Below are 20,000 nucleotides of genomic sequence, written 5' to 3' on the forward strand. Positions count from 1 at the left end.
ATTGCAGTAAATCAACCATTCAAATCATTATGAAGCTGTGTGTAGTCTGTGGTCAGTCAAACAAACGGGCTTCCACATGCATAAATTGTCATTTTTGTGGAAATTGGTGTCAATACCCCTTGTGCAGATATCCAAGAACTAGCTACAAGCAGTATTAAAACAGGGAAGTGTTTTTGGGTATGCCCAAATGAGATAAATCTGTGGACTAAAATCACAAGGGTATTAAAAGAGGTCAACATCAAAGCTGCTTTCATAGAAAACCTGGAAGCTTTCTACAACAGATGGGAACATAAAAATTCTGGGCTGAATGGTACTACCCTTGATACTGGCCATGTAGTCAGAAACTGTAAGGCTGGAGATGAAGTCCTGGTAGTCAGTAAATGTGGGGCTGATAGTGCTGTCCTGGGAGACAGTAATGGTGAAGCAGGAGGTGCTGTCCTGGGAGACAGTAATGGTGAAGCTGGAGGTGCTGTCCTGGGAGACAGTAATGGTGAAGCTGGAGGTGCTGTCCTGGGAGACAGTAATGGTGAAGCTGGAGATGCTGTCCTGGGAGACAGTAATGGTGAAGCTGGAGATGCTGTCCTGGGAGACAGTAATGGTGAAGCTGGAGATTTTGTCCAGGTAGTCGGGAATTATACGCAGGAAGGAATACATATAAATGACCTCATAGGGGACAGGAGCCATAGTAGGGAAACAAGTGTAGTCAAAGATAAGATAAAACCAATATTGCAAACTAGAAATACCGCAGGAAATAGCAAACAAGAGGACTCCACTAGCAATAGTGAGGATATATTACCAAAACCAACTGGTGGGAGCTCCATTGTTGGTGCTAGGGAGGATAGAAGTAAGACAGGGAAACATGCACCAACAGGGAATACAGTCACAGAAACCCAAGGCAAACGGAAACCAAGCCTGTGCACATACTATGCACTCGGTATCTGCTGGCATGGGAAATCTGGAAAAATAGATGGGACATGCAACTATGACCACCCTAGAAAATGCCATGCCCATATGACAACAGGAAAATGCAAACTCCCATCCTGTAAGCTTTTTCACCCTGAACTGTGTACCTCTTCAGTACAGGAAAGACTGTGCTATAACTTAAATTGCCAGGCATACCATCTAAAGGGGACAAAAAGATACAAAACATCCAGGCCATGGGAAAACCTGGGTAGCCACAGCCACTCAAGAGGGAGAGGTTTTTTAGTGCCAGGAAGAAAAAAAACTGGCAGGAAATGGCAGAAATCGTACACCAAATCCAGTCATTCCTGGAGTGGAACCACAGTCGATGGCCTCCACTCCAAACCAACAGATACAGATACTAATGCCGGAAAAAAAAATCCCCCCCCAAGTACCAACAATACCACCAGTTCGATAACATTCTTCTTTGCAAATATACAGGGTCCAAAGCCAGCAACCAACAACAAAATACCTTTCATCCGTGGACTGCTTGCAGAGGCAAAGGCAATGTTTGCGGTTTTCACTGAGACCCACATAAAGGATCACTTGGACAACGAAATATGGATCCCAGGTTACAACCTATACAGATGTGACAGAGTGAACAGGCAAAAGGGGGGGGGGTTGGCCTGTACATTGCAGAGTCACTTGTTTGCACAGAACTGCTAAATGCCTCAAATGATGTAGTGGAAGTTTTAGCAGTAAAGGTCGAGAACCAAAACCTAGTCATTGTGGTAGTCTACAAGCCTCCGGATGCAACATCCCAGCAATTCCAGGAACAGCTGTTAAAAATTGACCACTGTCTGGAAAATCTTCCAGCTCCTGCACCCAACTTCTTGCTCCTGGGGGATTTCAACTTAAGGCACCTAAAATGGAGGAATATAGCAAATAATATTGTTGCAGCAATAACACCAGGAGGCAGCTCTGATGAAAACTCACACTCACACGAGCTTTTAAATCTCTGCACAAAATTCAATTTAAACCAGCAAATAATAGAGCCTACTAGACTGGAGAATACACTAGACCTCATCTTCACTAACAATGATGATCTGATAAGAAATGTCACCATATCAAAAACAATATACTCAGATCACAACATAATTGAGATTCAGTCATGTATGCGCGGAGCCCCAGACCGACATAATGAGATTAGTCACGAGGGAGCATTCGCCAAATTCAACTTCAATAACAAAAACATAAAGTGGGACCAAGTAAACCAAGTCCTAACCGATATAAGCTGGGAAGATATACTAAGCAACACAGACCCCAACTTATGCCTAGAACAGATTAACTCGGTGGCACTCGATGTATACACAAGGCTTATTCCTCTAAGAAAAAGGAGGAGTAGGTGTAAAACAGAAAGAGACAGGCGCTCCCTTTTTCAGGCGACGGAAAAGAATAACAGAGCGGCTAAAAGAGGTCAATATATCTGAAATGCGTAGGGAGACACTGGTCAGAGAAATAGCAAGCATCGAACTTAAGCTAAAAGAATCCTTTAGGAGTCAGGAATCACGGGAAGAACTAAAAGCCATAAATGAAATCGAAAGAAACCCAAAGTATTTCTTCTCCTATGCCAAATCGAAATCGAGAACAACGTCCAGTATTGGGCCCCTACTTAAACAAGATGGGTCCTACACAGATGACAGCAAGGAAATGAGTGAGCTACTCAAGTCCCAATATGACTCAGTTTTTAGCAAGCCGCTAACCAGACTGAGAGTCGAAGATCAAAATGAATTTTTTATGAGAGAGCCACAAAATTTGATTAACACAAGCCTATCCGATGTTATCCTGACGCCAAATGACTTCGAACAGGCGATAAATGACATGCCCATGCACTCTGCCCCAGGGCCAGACTCATGGAACTCTGTGTTCATCAAGAACTGCAAGAAGCCTCTATCACGAGCCTTTTCCATCCTATGGAGAGGGAGCATGGACACGGGGGTCGTCCCACAGTTACTAAAAACAACAGACATAGCCCCACTCCACAAAGGGGGCAGTAAAGCAACAGCAAAGAACTACAGACCAATAGCACTAACATCCCACATCATAAAAATCTTTGAAAGGGTCCTAAGAAGCAAGATCACCACCCATCTAGAAACCCATCAGTTACACAACCCAGGGCAACATGGGTTTAGAACAGGTCGCTCCTGTCTGTCTCAACTCTTGGATCACTACGACAAGGTCCTAAATGCACTAGAAGACAAAAAGAATGCAGATGTAATATATACAGACTATGCAAAAGCCTTCGACAAGTGTGACCATGGCGTAATAGCGCACAAAATGCGTGCTAAAGGAATAACATGGAATGTTGGTCGATGGATCTATAATTTCCTCACTAACAGAACAGAGAGAGTAGTCGTCAACAGAGTAAAGTCCGAGGCAGCTACGGTGAAAAGCTCTGTTCCACAAGGCACAGTACTCGCTCCCATCTTGTTCCTCATCCTCATATCCGACATAGACAAGGATGTCAGCCACAGCACCGTGTCTTCCTTTGCAGATGACACCCGAATCTGCATGACAGTGTCTTCCATTGCAGACACTGCAAAGCTCCAGGCGGACATCAACCAAATCTTTCAGTGGGCTGCAGAAAACAATATGAAGTTCAACGATGAGAAATTTCAATTACTCAGATATGGTAAACATGAGGAAATTATATCTTCATCAGAGTACAAACCAAATTCTGGCCACAAAATAGAGCGAAACACCAACGTCAAAGACCTGGGAGTGATCATGTCGGAGGATCTCACCTTCAAGGACCATAACATTGTATCAATCGCATCTGCTAGAAAAATGACAGGATGGATAATGAGAACCTTCAAAACTAGGGAGGCCAAGCCCATGATGACACTCTTCAGGTCACTTGTTCTATCTAGGCTGGAATATTGCTGCACACTAACAGCACCTTTCAAGGCAGGTGAAATTGCCGACCTAGAAAATGTACAGAGAACTTTCACGGCACACATAACGGAGATAAAACACCTCAATTATTGGGAGCGCTTGAGGTTCCTAAACCTGTATTCCCTGGAACACAGGAGGGAGAGATACATGATTATATACACCTGGAAAATCCTAGAGGGACTAGTACCGAACTTGCACACGAAAATCACTCACTACGAAAGCAAAAGACTTGGCAGACGATGCACCATCCCCCCAATGAAAAGCAGGGGTGTCATTAGCACGTTAAGAGACCATACAATACGTGTCAGGGGCCCAAGACTGTTCAACTGCCTCCCAGCACACATAAGGGGGATTACCAACAGACCCCTGGCAGTCTTCAAGCTGGCACTGGACAAGCACCTAAAGTCAGTTCCGGATCAGCCAGGCTGTGGCTCGTACGTTGGTTTGCGTGCAGCCAGCAGCAACAGCCTGGTTGATCAGGCTCTGATCCACCAGGAGGCCTGGTCACAGACCGGGCCGCGGGGGCGTTGACCCCCGGAACTCTCTCCAGGTAAACTCCAGGTAAATCACTGGACCTCTGTCGCACAACATATCTGCCCATAGAGGCCTGTACCTCCCGTTCCTTTATGACATTCCTAACGTGTTTCACAACATTGTCAGTGTCACCATTAAACACTTGTTCAGGTTTCAGTCCTTCACTGTCTATGTACTCCTTGAATTCCTGCACATATTTTTCAGCTGCTTTTTGGTCCAAACTGGCAGCCTCACCATGCCTTATCACACTATGTATGCCACTACGATTCTTAAATCTCTCAAACCAACCTTTGCTGGTCTTAAATTCACTCACATCACCACTAGTTGCTGGCATTTTTCTAATTAAATCGTCATGCAACTTCCTAGCCTTTTCACATATGATCGCTTGAGAGATGCTATCTCCTGCTATCTGTTTTTCGTTTATCCATACCAATAACAGCCTCTCAACATCTTCTATCACTTGTGATCTCAGTTTCGAAAACATAGTTGCACCTTTGGCAAGAACAGCTTCCTTGATTGCCGTTTTCTGGCCACAATAGTAGCGATGGTTGATTGGGGTTTTGTGTACAGCCTGGCCAGCTCGGAGACACGCACTCCACTTTCATACTTAGCAATGATCTCTTTCTTCATATCCATAGTAATTCTCACCCTTTTTGCTGTAGGGTTGGCACTAGAAGCTTTCTTGGGCCCATGGTGACTTATTTTGCAGGTGCAATCACTAAAAAGGCTGTGATAATATGAAATGTTCCGATTGTATGCTTGGAAGCGACCGCGGTGGCTGGCTGGCTTGTAAACACTGGCCAGAAGTGGACGCGTCTCAGACGGAAGGAATAGTGTTGGTCGAGTTTTTTAGCGCTAATCGAGGCAAAATTTTTGCGATAAAATGTATCGCTAGTCAGATTTATCGTTAATCGATGCCATCGCTGGTCGAGGGTCCACTGTAATTAAGACATTTAAGATGATACCTTTCAAGAACTTCTTGACTCGCCGGTATTCTTCCGGCCCGGGTCTTTTCCAGATGGTGACCCGGCCTTGGCTCCCTGTCTTGGGAGTGTCTGAGACCTATGTCTGCCATGGGAGGAGAAAAAAGTACCTCCTTATCTTCTGAGGACCAACTGTCCCTAGGACTAGCCCCATTCCCCGCCCTTAAGGGGCTCGTAGGGAGAAGCTAGGCCTCCGGTCGGCCATCTTCCCCGGCCCAGGGGGTCTCGTAGGAATGGCAGTCTTGTGAGCTGCAGGTGGGAGCAAGCTCTGGCTATGATGTATATTCAATGTTGTTGTTGTTGTTGTTGTTGATTCGCCGGTACTCTCCCGGCCCGGGTCTTTTCCAGATCGTGGCCCGGCCTTGGCTCATAGTCTAGGGAGTGTCTGAAACCTAAGTTTCCCATGGGAGGAGGCACAAGTACCCCTTCATCAATGGGACCAATCGTCCCCAGGCCTAGCCACATTCCCCCACCCCCAAGGGGCTCGTAGGGAGAAGCTAGGCCTCTCTGGTCTGCCATCCTCGACCCAGGGGGGCTAATGGGAATGGTAGTTTTTTGAGCTGCAAGATCTGGCTTAGGCACCTACCGTGCCCTAGAAGAGCTGGGCATGGTGTCGATGTAAATATTAACTTCTTGATTCGCCGGTACTCTCCCGGCCCGGGCTTTTTCCAAGTGGTGGCCCGGCCTTGTCTCCCTGTCTCGGGAGTATCTCAGACTAATGTCTGCCATGGGAGGAGGTACAAGTACCTCCCCATCGTTGGGACCAACTTTCCCCAGGCCTAGCCACAGTCCCCGCCCTCACGGGGCTCGTAGGGAAAAGCTAGGCCTCTCTGGTCTGCCATCCCCGCCGCAAGAGGGCTAATGGGAATGGCAGTCTTGTGAGCTGCAAGCTCTGGCTCAGGCACCTACCTGCCCTAGAAGAGCTGGGCATGGTGTCGATCTGTCTGTATATTCGAGAACATTATGAAATCTAATGAAAAAAATTTAATATATAAAATAAACGAAGGGCAATGTTATGTTCCCGAATTTCAGAACGAGATGGATGAGTTAAAGGGAGCTTAGTTCTGTGAGACACCTTCATGTTCACATATGATTTGGAAATTTCTTGACAGACTACCGCAACGAACAGTTGGGACATTTATAGCTGTATACAATATCTGAGCATATAGGTGTAATGAGCCTGTCTTTAAATTTAAAAATTAACCAAAAGTTAAATAATCACTAAAAACATAACGAAAAGAAATTTGAGGATGACTTCAAACAATAAAGCTGAAAGTATTTTTCTAATGGTAAAACTAACATATCCATAGTAAGGAAGTCTAACATGTTTAACATTTCTGGGTGCTGTATATACTGGCATTAAGGGTTTAAAGCTATTATCCAGATATATTCTTGTTATAGACGAATAACATGTAAAGGGTAACCATTATCATGAAAGAAGTTAGTTATTTCCTTCAACTCAAAATCAAAATTAATCCACCTGGAAGCAAGAGAGAAACCACTATGAATTAAACTTTTAATAACATTAATTTAAACATGTATGGGACAAAGGATATAAAGTTTAAGTCTAGACCAGTGAATGTGTGTCTACAGTACACACAAGTCTAACAACCATTAACATTATTTGTAATTAATATATCAAGGAATAAAAGAGTATTCTCCTTTTGGACCTCTACAGTAAATTTAATAGTTTTGTATTGTGAAATTTAATAGTCTTTGAACATCATAACCTTTGCTGCTTTGCAATAGCAAAAAAGTATTAGCAACATCACGTCTGTATATATATATATATATATATATATATATATATATATATATATATATATATATATATATATATATATATATATATATATATATATATATATATGCAAAACAACCACTCTGAAAAAATAGAGAAATTCCAAGCGCTTTCGTGACTACTCACATTATCATAGTTCCTTGATAATGTAAGTAATCACGAAAGCGCTTGGAATTTCTCTATTTTTTCAGAGTGGTTGTTTTGCATATTCCGAAATCACCTGTTTACTGTGATCTTATTGCATATATATATATATATATATATATATATATATATATATATATATATATATATATATATATATATATATACTAAAGCCTATGTTCACTACCTTGTAGGGAGGTGCCACAGAAGGTCTGGTGTGCTCTGTGCTACACTCACACATCTCAGCCAAGCCTCGCTCCAGTCTCTCCTTCCTGTGGATGGCACCTCCACCTGGCACTGGATGTGTTGCCTTCCTGTAAGACTCGACTGCCAACCCTCCCTCACAACCACACACCCTCTCTACCACCATCTCTTCCTCTCTACCACCACCCCTGCATCTCTGCAACCACCCCTCCTTACCACCACCCCTCGCTCTCTACCACCACCCCTCCCTCTCTACCACCACCCCTCCCTCTCTCCCACCACCACTTCATTCTCTACCACACCCATCCCTCTCTACCACCACCCCTCCAACTCTGCAACCACCCCTCCCTCTCTACCACCACCCCTCCCTCGCTACCACCACCTCTTCCCCCTCTACCACACCCTTCCCTCTCTACCACACCCCTCCCTCTCTACCACCAGCCCTCCACTCTACCACCACCCCTCAATCTATACCACCACCACCCCACCCTCTCTACCACCACCACCTCTCCCTCTCTACCACCACCCCTCCCCCTCCCTCTCTACCACCACCATCCCTCCCTCTACACCACCACCACCCACCCTCTCTACCACCATCCCTCCCTCTCTACCACTACCCCCTCTAAACCACCACCATCCCTCCCTCTTTACCACCCCCCTCTAAACCACCACCACACACCCTCTCTACCACCATCTCTCCCTCTCTACCACCACCCCTCATTCTATACCACCACTGCCCCACCCTCCTTACCACCACCCCTCCTCTCTACCACCACCCCTTCTTCTCTACCACCGCCCCTCCCGCTATACCACCACCACACGCCCTCTCCACCACCATCGCTCCCTCTCTACCACCACCCCTCATTCTATACCACCACGACCCCACCCTCTCTACCACCACCTCTTCCCCCTCTACTACACCCCTCCATCTCTACCACACCCCTCCCTCTCTACCACCACCCCTCCACTCTACCACCAACCCTCCCCACCCTCTCTACCACCATCACCTCTCCCTCTCTACCACCACCCCTCTCCCTCCCTCTCTACCACCACCCCTCTCCCTCCCTCTCTACCACCGCCACCCCTCCCTCTACACCACCACCACCCACCCTCTCTACCACCACCCCTCCCTACCACCTCTTCCCCCTAAACTACCACACCCCTCCCTCTCTACCACACCCCTCCCTCTATACCACCACCCACACCCTCTCTACCACCATCCCTCCCCACCCTCTCTACCACCACCCCCCTCATTCTATACCACAACGACTATACCCACCCTCTCTACCACCATCCCACCCTCTCTACCACCACCCCTCTTTCTACCACCACCCCTCCCTATACCTCCCTCTCTACCACCACCACTCTCTACCCTCTACTATACCACCACTACCCCACCCTCTCTACCACCATCTCTCCCTCTATACCACCGCCCCTCATTCTATACCACAACACCCTTCCCCTCTCTACCACATCCCACCCTCACTACCACCACCCCTCCTCTCGACCACCACCCCTCCTCTCTACCACCAACCCTCCCCACCCTCTCTACCACTACCACCTCTCCCTCTCTACCACTACCCCTCCCTCCCTCTCTACCACCGCCACCCCTCCCTCTACACCTCCACCATCCACCCTCTCTACCACCATCCCTCCCTCTCTACCACCATCCCTCCCTCTCTACCACCCCCCCTCTATACCACCACCCCCCCGCCCTCTTTACCACCGCCCCTTCCGCTATACCACCACCACACACCCTCTCTACCACCATCATTCTATACCACAACGACCTCACCCTCTCTACCACCGCCCACCCTCTCCACCACCCCTCCTCTCTACCACCGCCCCTCCTGCTATACCACCACCACACACCCTCTCCACCACTATCCCTCCCTCTCTACCACCACCCCTCATTCTATACCACCACCCCTCATTCTATACCACCACGACCCCACTCTCTCTACCACCATCTCTCCCTCTCTACCACCACCCCTCCCTCGCTACCACCACCTTTTCCCCCTCTACCACACCCCTCCCTCTTTACCACACCCCTCCCTCTCTACAACACCCCTCCCTCTCTACCACCAACCCTCCCCACCCTCTCTACCACCACCCCCCTCCCCCTCTACCACCACCCCTCAATCTATACCACCACCACCCCACCCTCTCTACCATCACCACCTCTCCCTCTCTACCACCACCACCCACCCTCTCTACCACCATCCCACCCTCTCTACCACCCCCTCTCTATACCACCACCACCCCTCCCTCTTTACCACCACCCCTCCCGTTATACCACCACCACACACCCTCTCTACCACCATCCCACCCTCTCTACCACCACCATCCCTCCTCTCTACCACCGCCCCTCCTGCTATACCACCACCACATACCCTCTCTACCACCATCCCTCCCTCTCTACCACCACCCCTCATTCTATACCACCACGATCCCACCCTCTCTACCACCATCTCTCCCTCTCTACCACCATCCCTCCCTCTCTACCACCACTCCTCCCTCTCTACCACCATCTCTCCCTCTCTACCACCAACCCCCTCCCTATATACCACCACCACCCCTCCCTCTCTACCACCGCCCGTTCCTCTCTACCACCATCACCTTTCTCTACCACCATCACCTTTCTCTACCACCATCACCTTTCTCTACCACCATCACCTTTCTCTACCACCACCACCTTTCTCTACCACCACCACCCTCTCCCTCTCTTCCACCACCCCTCCCTCACTACCACCGCCCCTCCCTTACTACCACCACCTCTCCTTCTCTAGCACCAACCCTCCCTCTCTCCCACCACCACCCTCTCCTCTAACACCACCACGTTCTCCCTCTCTACCACTTCCACCCTTCCCTCACTACCATCACCCCCTCCCTCTACCACCACTCTTCCCTCTCTACCACCAACCTTCCCTCTCTACCACCACCCCTGCATCTCTGCAACTACCCCTCCCTCTACCACCACCCCTCGCTCTCTACCACCACCCCTCCCTCTCTACCATCACCCCTGCATCTCTGCAACTACCCCTCCCTCTCTACCACCACCCCTCGCTCTCTACCACCACCCCTCGCTCTCTACCACCACCCCTCCCTCTCTACCACCACCCCTGCATCTCTGCAACCACCCCTCCCTCTCTACCACCACTCCTCCCTCTCTACCACCACCCCTCCCTCACTACCACCGCCCCTCCCTTACTACCACCATCCCTCCTTCTCTAGCACCAGCCCTCCCTCTCTGCCACCACCACCCTCTCCTCTAACACCACCACCTTCTCCCTCTCTACCACTACCACCCTTCCCTCACAACCATCACCCCCTCCCCTCTACCACCACTCTTCCCTCTCTACCACCACCCCTCGCTCTCTTCCACCACCCCCTCTCTCTCTACCACCACCCCTCCCTCGCTACCACCACCCCTGCATCTCTGCAACCACCCTTCCCTCTCTACCACCACCCCTCCTTCGCTACCACCACCCTTCCCCCTCTACCACACCCCTCCCTCTCTACCACCACCCCCCGTTCTACTACGACCCCTCCCTCTATACCACCACAACTCCATCTCTTCCACCACCCTTCCCTCTCTTCCACCACCCCTCCGTTTCTACTACCACCTCCTCCCTCCATACCACCACCCCTACCTGTCTACCACTCCCCTTCCTCTTTACAACCACCGAACCTTCTACCACCACCCTTCTCTACCACCACCACCCCTCTGTACCACCACCCCTCCGTCTCTACCACCACCACCCCTCCTTCTCTACCACCACCCCTCACTCTACTACCACCACCCTCTCTCCCCCTCCCCTCCACTGTCTCACCCTTTATACTGACACAATAGAGAGACAGTAATGCAGTTTAAAGTCACCTTTTATTGACACGTCACAAACACATCAGGTGGAAGGACTCGCTGGGTTTTACGACTGAGCGAAACGTTGTCAATAAATGAAAGCATTGTACTGCATTTGTGTTTCTTTTTTCATCACCTCTCTCTCTCGCTCTCATTTTTTTACACATTATTTTACAAGGTTAGGTTAATATTGTTAACTTTATTTACAAGCTAAGACTTGTTACCTGTACCAGCTGATTTTTAAGCCTTTTTGTTGTTATATGACCAACAGCATGATGCTGGAGCCTTTCTGTTATTTATTTGTATGTTTCATAACAATAAAAGGCTTTCAGATGTGCTGATGTAGGAAACAGTTCTTAACTTGTAAATAAAGTTAGGAACCTTAACCTAATTCTCTCTCTCTCTCTCTCCTCATCATTCACTCTTCCTTTCCCTTAGTCTTTCTCATCACTCCCTTCCTCCCTCTCTTATAATTAATTGGAATATTTTATCTTAATCACTTATTAGTCATGTACATTAGTTTGTTTATATAAGTAATTTATATATCTTATACATTAATTTAACTCAATTTATATTGTCAGTCATTTACACTTTTTCTTCACTTCTCGAGTATTTTATTCACATGTGCTAAAATATTAATAAAAATCTCATTATCTGTTTCTGTTATTCCTTAGTTATTGTTCATTTATTTATTACGCTTAGTCTTTATTCACCTTCACTTCCACACTTCATAATTATAAATCATATTTATTATTGTCTTGGTTTAATGAATAATAAAAAGTTTGTGGTCAGGGCCCAGGGTTCCCTGAGGAACCAGATCCTCTTCAAGGACCTTAACGTCTTGCAAGTCTGCGAGAAAGGTGAGTCGTCTGCTCTTGTTGTAGTGTTATTATAGTGCATGACTCATGCGACACCTGTTATTATAGTGCAAGGTTTATGTGACACCTGTTATTATAGTGCAAGGTTTATGTGACACCTGTTATTATAGTGCAAGGTTTATGTGACACCTGTTATTATAGTGCATGATTCATGCAACACCTGTTATTATAGTGCAAGGTTTATGTGACACCTGTTATTATAGTGCAAGGTTTATGTGACACCTGTTATTATAGTGCATGATTCATGCAACACCTGTTATTATAGTGCAAGGTTTATGTGACACCTGTTATTATAGTGCAAGGTTTATGTGACACCTGTTATTATAGTGCAAGGTTTATGTGACACCTGTTATTATAGTGCAAGGTTTATGTGACACCTGTTATTATAGTGCAAGGTTTATGTGACACCTGTTATTATAGTGCAAGGTTTATGTGACACCTGTTATTATAGTGCAAGGTTTATGTGACACCTGTTATTATAGTGCAAGGTTTATGTGACACCTGTTATTATAGTGCAAGGTTTATGTGACACCTGTTATTATAGTGCAAGGTTTATGTGACACCTGTTATTATAGTGCAAGGTTTATGTGACACCTGTTATTATAGTGCAAGGTTTATGTGACACCTGTTATTATAGTGCAAGGTTTATGTGACACCTGTTATTATAGTGCAAGGTTTATGTGACACCTGTTATTATAGTGCAAGGTTTATGTGACACCTGTTATTATAGTGCAAGGTTTATGTGACACCTGTTATTATAGTGCATGGTTTATGCGACACCTGTTATTATAGTGCAAGGTTTATGTGACACCTGTTATTATAGTGCATGGTTTATGCGACACCTGTTATTATAGTGCAAGGTTTATGTGACACCTGTTATTATAGTGCAAGGTTTATGTGACACCTGTTATTATAGTGCAAGGTTTATGTGACACCTGTTATTATAGTGCATGGTTTATGCGACACCTGTTATTATAGTGCATGGTTTATGCGACACCTGTTATTATAGTGCAAGGTTTATGTGACACCTGTTATTATAGTGCAAGGTTTATGTGACACCTGTTATTATAGTGCATGATTCATGCAACACATGTTATTATAGTGCAAGGTTTATGTGACACCTGTTGTTATAGTGCAAGGTTTATGTGACACCTGTTGTTATAGTGCAAGGTTTATGTGACACCTGTTGTTATAGTGCAAGGTTTATGTGACACCTGTTGTTATAGTGCATGATTCATGCAACACCTGTTATTATAGTGCATGACTCATGCAACACCTGTTATTATAGTGCATGATTCATGCAACACATGTTATTATAGTGCATGGTTTATGCGACACCTGTTATTATAGTGCAAGGTTTATGTGACACCTGTTGTTATAGTGCAAGGTTTATGTGACACCTGTTGTTATAGTGCAAGGTTTATGTGACACCTGTTGTTATAGTGCAAGGTTTATGTGACACCTGTTGTTATAGTGCAAGGTTTATGTGACACCTGTTGTTATAGTGCAAGGTTTATGTGACACCTGTTGTTATAGTGCATGATTCATGCAACACCTGTTATTATAGTGCATGACTCATGCAACACCTGTTATTATAGTGCATGATTCATGCAACACATGTTATTATAGTGCATGGTTTATGCGACACCTGTTATTATAGTGCAAGGTTTATGTGACACCTGTTGTTATAGTGCAAGGTTTATGTGACACCTGTTGTTATAGTGCAAGGTTTATGTGACACCTGTTATTATAGTGCAAGGTTTATGCGACACCTGTTATTATAGTGCATGATTCATGCAACACCTGTTATTATAGTGCATGACTCATGCAACACCTGTTATTATAGTGCATGACTCATGCAACACCTGTTATTATAGTGCATGACTCATGCAACACCTGTTATTATAGCGCATGACTCATGCAACACCTGTTATTATAGTGCATGACTCATGCAACACCTGTTATTATAGTGCATGACTCATGCAACACCTGTTATTATAGTGCATGACTCATGCAACACCTGTTATTATAGTGCATGACTCATGCAACACCTGTTATTATAGTGCACGATTCATGCAACACCTGTTATTATAGTGCATGACTCATGCAACACCTGTTATTATAGTGCATGATTCATGCAACACCTGTTATTATAGTGCATGATTCATGCAACACCTGTTATTATAGTGCATGACTCATGCAACACCTGTTATTATAGTGTATAATTCATGCAACACCTGTTATTATAGTGCATGGTTCATAGAACACCTGTCATTATAGAATATCGTTCATACAACACCTATTATAGTATATCGCTCATGCAACGCCTGTTATTATGGTTCATAGAAACAACACCTGTCATTATAGCATAACGTTCATGCAACACCTGTTATTACATAACATAGGTCATACAGTGACTGAGGAACTGGGAAGAAGGAAGGTAAGCAAGGGAAGGTATGGTACCTCCAAGTATATTTCCGGCATTTAAAGCACATGAGCATATAAGGTAGGCCTATTCTGGAATGTTACAAAATTGCAATACTTGCTTCAAAACACTTGGAAGAGCTATTCTTAGTTTCCCAGGCGACCATACGCAACAGTAGGTATTTGGCTGATAAGTGCTTCAGGAGATGTGTTCGGTATGATACTCACCCTAAGATCCTTTTCCTTCAATTAGACTTGTAGTTTTCGACCCCTGAACATGTACTCCATCTGAGGTCTTCTTTATCCTTCCTCAAGCTTCGTGATTTTGTACTTGGCGGGATTAATTACCAGGAGCCATTTGTCAGATCAAGATTGCAACCTGTCCAGATTCCTTAGTAGTCCTATCTGATCATCGTCCGTTTGAATTCTCCGTATTAGATTCACACCGTCTGCAAACACGGACACCCCTGCATCTATCCCTACCGTTATGTCATTAACATATATCAGAAGCAGCACCGGACCCAGGACTGACCCTTGTGGAACTCCAATCGACCTATGCGCCCTGTCTGACACTTCATTACGTACCAACATTCCTTGTTTCCTTCCTGTCAGGTATTCTCTGATCCATTGCACTGCTTTCCCTACTATTCCTACCTGCTGCTCTAGCTTCTGAACCAGTCTCCTGTGTGGTACTGCCGAAAGCCTTCTTACAATCCAAAAAGATGTAATCTACCCTTACCGCTCTCTCCTGTCTTACTTCTGTTACCTTACCGTACAACTCAAGGAGAATTGTGACACAGGATTTCCCATCCCTGAATCCGTGCTGATTTCCATACATAAGCCCAATCCTGTCTATGTGCTCCACCACTCTTCACCTGATAATCTTCACCATGACTTTACATACTGTACATATAAGTGACACTCGTCTGTGGTTTAATGCTGCCTGTCTGCATCCTTTCCTAAAAAAAGCCGACTACATTTGCTGTCTTCCACACCTCAGGCAGTTGCCCTATTTTGATAGATTTACTGAAGATTACTGCTAGTGACATACATAGTTCCTCTACTCCCTCTCTCAGGATCCATGGAGAGAAGTTATCTAGGCCCACCACCTTCGAGGTATCTAGTTCACCTAGCAGTTTCCTCACCCCTTACTTGGTTTTGTATAATGTGTCCAGCACTTGCTGGTGCACCCTACTGCCTCTTTGTGAGCCTTCCTTCCTCAGTCTGACTACCTGGTCCTTGACTGTTGTTTTCCTTTTGATGTGACTGTATAACAACTTTGGTTCTGAGTTGGCTTTTGATGCTAAGTCGTTCTCATACTGCCGCTGGGTCTCTCTCCTTATCCATTCATATATGTTTCTGGCTCTTATAATAATAATAATATTAATAATAATAATAATAATAATGATAACAATTTTTGTTTGTACAAGTACATGTACAAGGTATACAGGCTATGCAGAGCATTTTGGACAAATTATGTCAATTTTGTCCCCAGGATGCGACCCACACCAGTCGACTGACACCCAGGTATCTACTTTACTGATAGGTGAACATGGCCAGCAGTTACCTCAAGGAAACACTTCTTAATGTTTCCACCCGTACCGGGATCAACGCCTCGACTTCGGAGTGTGTGCTGAGTGCGCTAGCAGTCGAGCTCAGCTCTTTGTTTTGAGTACTTTGCCTTCCACATTTTTTTTCATGTTCTAGCACACTTGGCTTTGGCCTCTTTACACCTCGAGATAAACCATGGGCTCACTCTGGTCTTTCCATTTTTTTCTGTTACCTCTTGATATGAACTTCTCCTCTGCCTCCCTGCACTTATGGTTACTTGTTTCATCATTTCATTTAATCTCATACCTTCTAGTTCTTCGTCCCACTGCACCCCATGTAGAAATTGCTTCGTACCTGTGTAGCTTCTTTTTTGAAGTTTGTCTTCTTCCATCCTTCTTGTGTTGCTTCATTCTCCAATGTTAACTCTACAAGGTGTTCAAAATTCAGGACCATATGATCACTAGCTCCAAGAGGCTTTTCGTGTGTGATATCCCCTATGTCTGAACTGCTGGTAAATCTTCTCCTGTCTCTCTGGTTGTATGCCTAACATGTTGGCTCGTGAAGTTTTCCAATACTGTCTCCAGCATCTTAGACCTCCACGTTTCTGGTCCCACATGTGACTCTAGGTTTTCCCAGTCAATTTCCTTGTGACTGAAATCCCCAATGATAAGTAACTTTGCCCTACCCATGTGGGCACTTCTATCCACTTCGACTAGTGAATCCTTCATTGCTCTCACTGTACTCTTGTCTTGGTCTCTTGCTGCTGTCTAAAGTATTCCTACTATGAGGTCATCTTCCCCTCTGTTCATTCCTCCCATCTCCTCAAAACTCCACTGGGTTTTCATGAGCTGTGCAACTCCTTCCCCTCTGTTCCCTCTCTCTTTCCTCAGATTCTGATATCCACTTGGACTGATCACATTTGTTATCACCATGAACTTTGTCTCCATGAGTGCTATGATGTCCGGGTATGCCTAAATGATTCGTTCTTGCAACTCCTCACTCTTATTTGTTATTCCATCTGTGTTGGTATACTATACCTTCTGTATTCTGGGTGGTAGAATTGGTTGGTGCACACTGGGGGTGTGGAAAGCAAGGCAGGATATAATGGAAGGCTGCTGTGATGGTGGTATTGTACATAAATGGTATACAATACCGACAAGACGAAAATTAGGCACATGCAACATCTGGGTATCTTTATTGTAGGTGTTTTGCCATCCAGTCTACAATAAAGATACCCTGACGTTGCACATCTGGGTATCACATTTTGATAATAGTGTTTTTGCTGGGGGGATGCTGTGGAGTTAGGCTTGTTTCTGGTTATGTGTGGTTGGTATAAGGTGGTGGGGGTTGAGAGGGTTCTGTGAGCATTTGTGTTTGGTGTTGCCCCCAAATCTGAGCTTTCTTGTCTGTCGATGGCTGCCCTGTCTTTCTTTCCTTCAACTGGTGTCTTCTTACCCTCACTCTCAGTTGTTCCCGTTCTTTTCATGTTCTATCACGGTCATGGTACACTTGCAGATATTCTCAGGAATTCTTTAACAGTGGTTTCTATTGTAAGGTCTTGTTCTGCACCACTTCTGTCTTGAATGTCAATTTGACAGAGCAATATTTTCCCCTCAAATACCCTTGGTTCTGTGAAAATACATTAGCTGGAACATGTACTTCTCTTCTGTTATTGCAATGATGCTCTCAATCTCTTCTTTCCTCCCAGTGTCTTCCTACATCATAGGATGTGTCTTCAGCGTCCTGAAGCCCCTGAATAATTTCCATTTCATATTTAAGCATCTTCTTTGTTGCTGCCCTAATCATCTCCTGGACACCTCAGTGGTCTTATATCACTTCTTCAAGGGAATTGCAGAAGTCCCATCACTGTTATCTAATGTTCCCATTTTCAACATCTTGCTCCTTTCGATCCTTGTCTTTATATTCTGCTTCAGCACTTCCATTTCTTCTGCCAGGCTCTGTATCTTTGCCTCAGCAGTTACAACTCATATCTGCCACTTCTTGCTTTCTTCAGATATCTTCTCCACCACTGTATTGCAAAGCTCATTTAGCCTCTTTTCCCATCCTTGTTCCATTTTGCTTTCAACCTTTCTGCCATTCTTCCTTCTCAGACAAGCTATCCTCGGTACTCTTGCCTTTTGACATCCCATTTTTGTTTTATCCTGTTAGGATGCTCTTAGCTTTTGAAGTCTCTAAACTTTGTTTAGAGGTGTGTATGTGTGTATTAATCTGTGGGTGTCTATGTGTGTATCTGTGTTAGACTGTATGTGTAAGTTTATGTGTGTGAATGTGTTAATGTAATGTTGATGCGTTTTATTGTGTATGCTTCTGTGTGTGTGTGTCTGTGTTGGCATGAGTGTGTTAGTAAGTTTGTTAGTGTGTGTTTGTGTGTGTCTGTGTGCGTGTGTGTGTGTGTATGTACTCACTTAGTTACTCACCTAGTTGAGGTTGCGGGGGTCGAGTCCGAGCTCCTGGCCCCGCCTCTTCACTGATCGCTACTAGGTCACTCTCCCTGAGCCGTGAGCTTTATCATACCTCTGCTTAAAGCTATGTATGGATCCTGCCTCCACTACATCGCTTCCCAAACTATTCCACTTACTGACTACTCTGTGGCTGAAGAAATACTTCCTAACATCCCTGTGATTCATCTGTGTCTTCAGCTTCCAACTGTGTCCCCTTGTTACTGTGTCCAATCTCTGGAACATCCTGTCTTTGTCCACCTTGTCAATTCCTCTCAGTATTTTGTATGTCGTTATCATGTCCCCCCTATCTCTCCTGTCCTCCAGTGTCGTCAGGTTGATTTCCCTTAACCTCTCCTCGTAGGACATACCTCTTAGCTCTGGGACTAGTCTTGTTGCAAACCTTTGCACTTTCTCTAGTTTCTTCACGTGCTTGGCTAGGTGTGGGTTCCAAACTGTTGCCGCATACTCCAATATGGGCCTAACATACACGGTGTACAGGGTCCTGAATGATTCCTTATTAAGATGTCGGAATGCTGTTCTGAGGTTTGCTAGGCGCCCATATGCTGCAGCAGTTATTTGGTTGATGTGCGCTTCAGGAGATGTGCCTGGTGTTATACTCACCCCAAGATCTTTTTCCTTGAGTGAGGTTTGTAGTCTCTGACCCCCTAGACTGCACTCCGTCTGCGGCCTTCTTTGCCCTTCCCCAATCTTCATGACTTTGCACTTGGTGGGATTGAACTCCAGGAGCCAATTGCTGGACCAGGTCTGCAGCCTGTCCAGATCCCTTTGTAGTTCTGCCTGGTCTTCGATCGAGTGTATTCTTCTCATCAACTTCACGTCATCTGCAAACAGGGACACCTCAGAGTCTATTCCTTCCGTCATGTCGTTTACAAATACCAGAAACAGCACTGGTCCTAGGACTGACCCCTGCGGGACCCCGCTGGTCACAGGTGCCCACTCTGACACCTCGCCACGTACCATGACTCGCTGCTGTCTTCCTGACAAGTATTCCCTGATCCATTGTAGTGCCTTCCCTGTTATCCCTGCTTGGTCCTCCAGTTTTTGCACCAATCTCTTGTGTGGAACTGTGTCAAACGCCTTCTTGCAGTCCAAGAAAATGCAATCCACCCACCCCTCTCTCTCTTGTCTTACTGCTGTCACCATGTCATAGAACTCCAGTAGGTTTGTGACACAGGATTTCCCGTCCCTGAAACCATGTTAGCTGCTGTTGATGAGATCATTCCTTTCTAGGTGTTCCACCACTCTTCTCCTGATAATCTTCTCCATGATTTTGCATACTAT

General features: G+C 45.6%; 1 protein-coding gene across 1 annotated transcript in view; it reads left to right on the forward strand.

Moving 5' to 3' along the window:
• Positions 1–20,000, forward strand: part of LOC128690364 (reelin) — an 871,665-nt gene that overhangs the window by 64,044 nt on the left and 787,621 nt on the right. The window contains exons 5-6 of the mRNA XM_070089797.1: positions 7,512–7,633; positions 12,176–12,243. Coding sequence (XP_069945898.1) covers positions 7,512–7,633; positions 12,176–12,243 — 190 coding nt within the window. The remainder of the gene's footprint in view (positions 1–7,511; positions 7,634–12,175; positions 12,244–20,000) is intronic.

Source organism: Cherax quadricarinatus, chromosome 29, assembly GCF_038502225.1.
Source record: "Cherax quadricarinatus isolate ZL_2023a chromosome 29, ASM3850222v1, whole genome shotgun sequence".
Classification (NCBI taxonomy): domain Eukaryota; kingdom Metazoa; phylum Arthropoda; class Malacostraca; order Decapoda; family Parastacidae; genus Cherax; species Cherax quadricarinatus.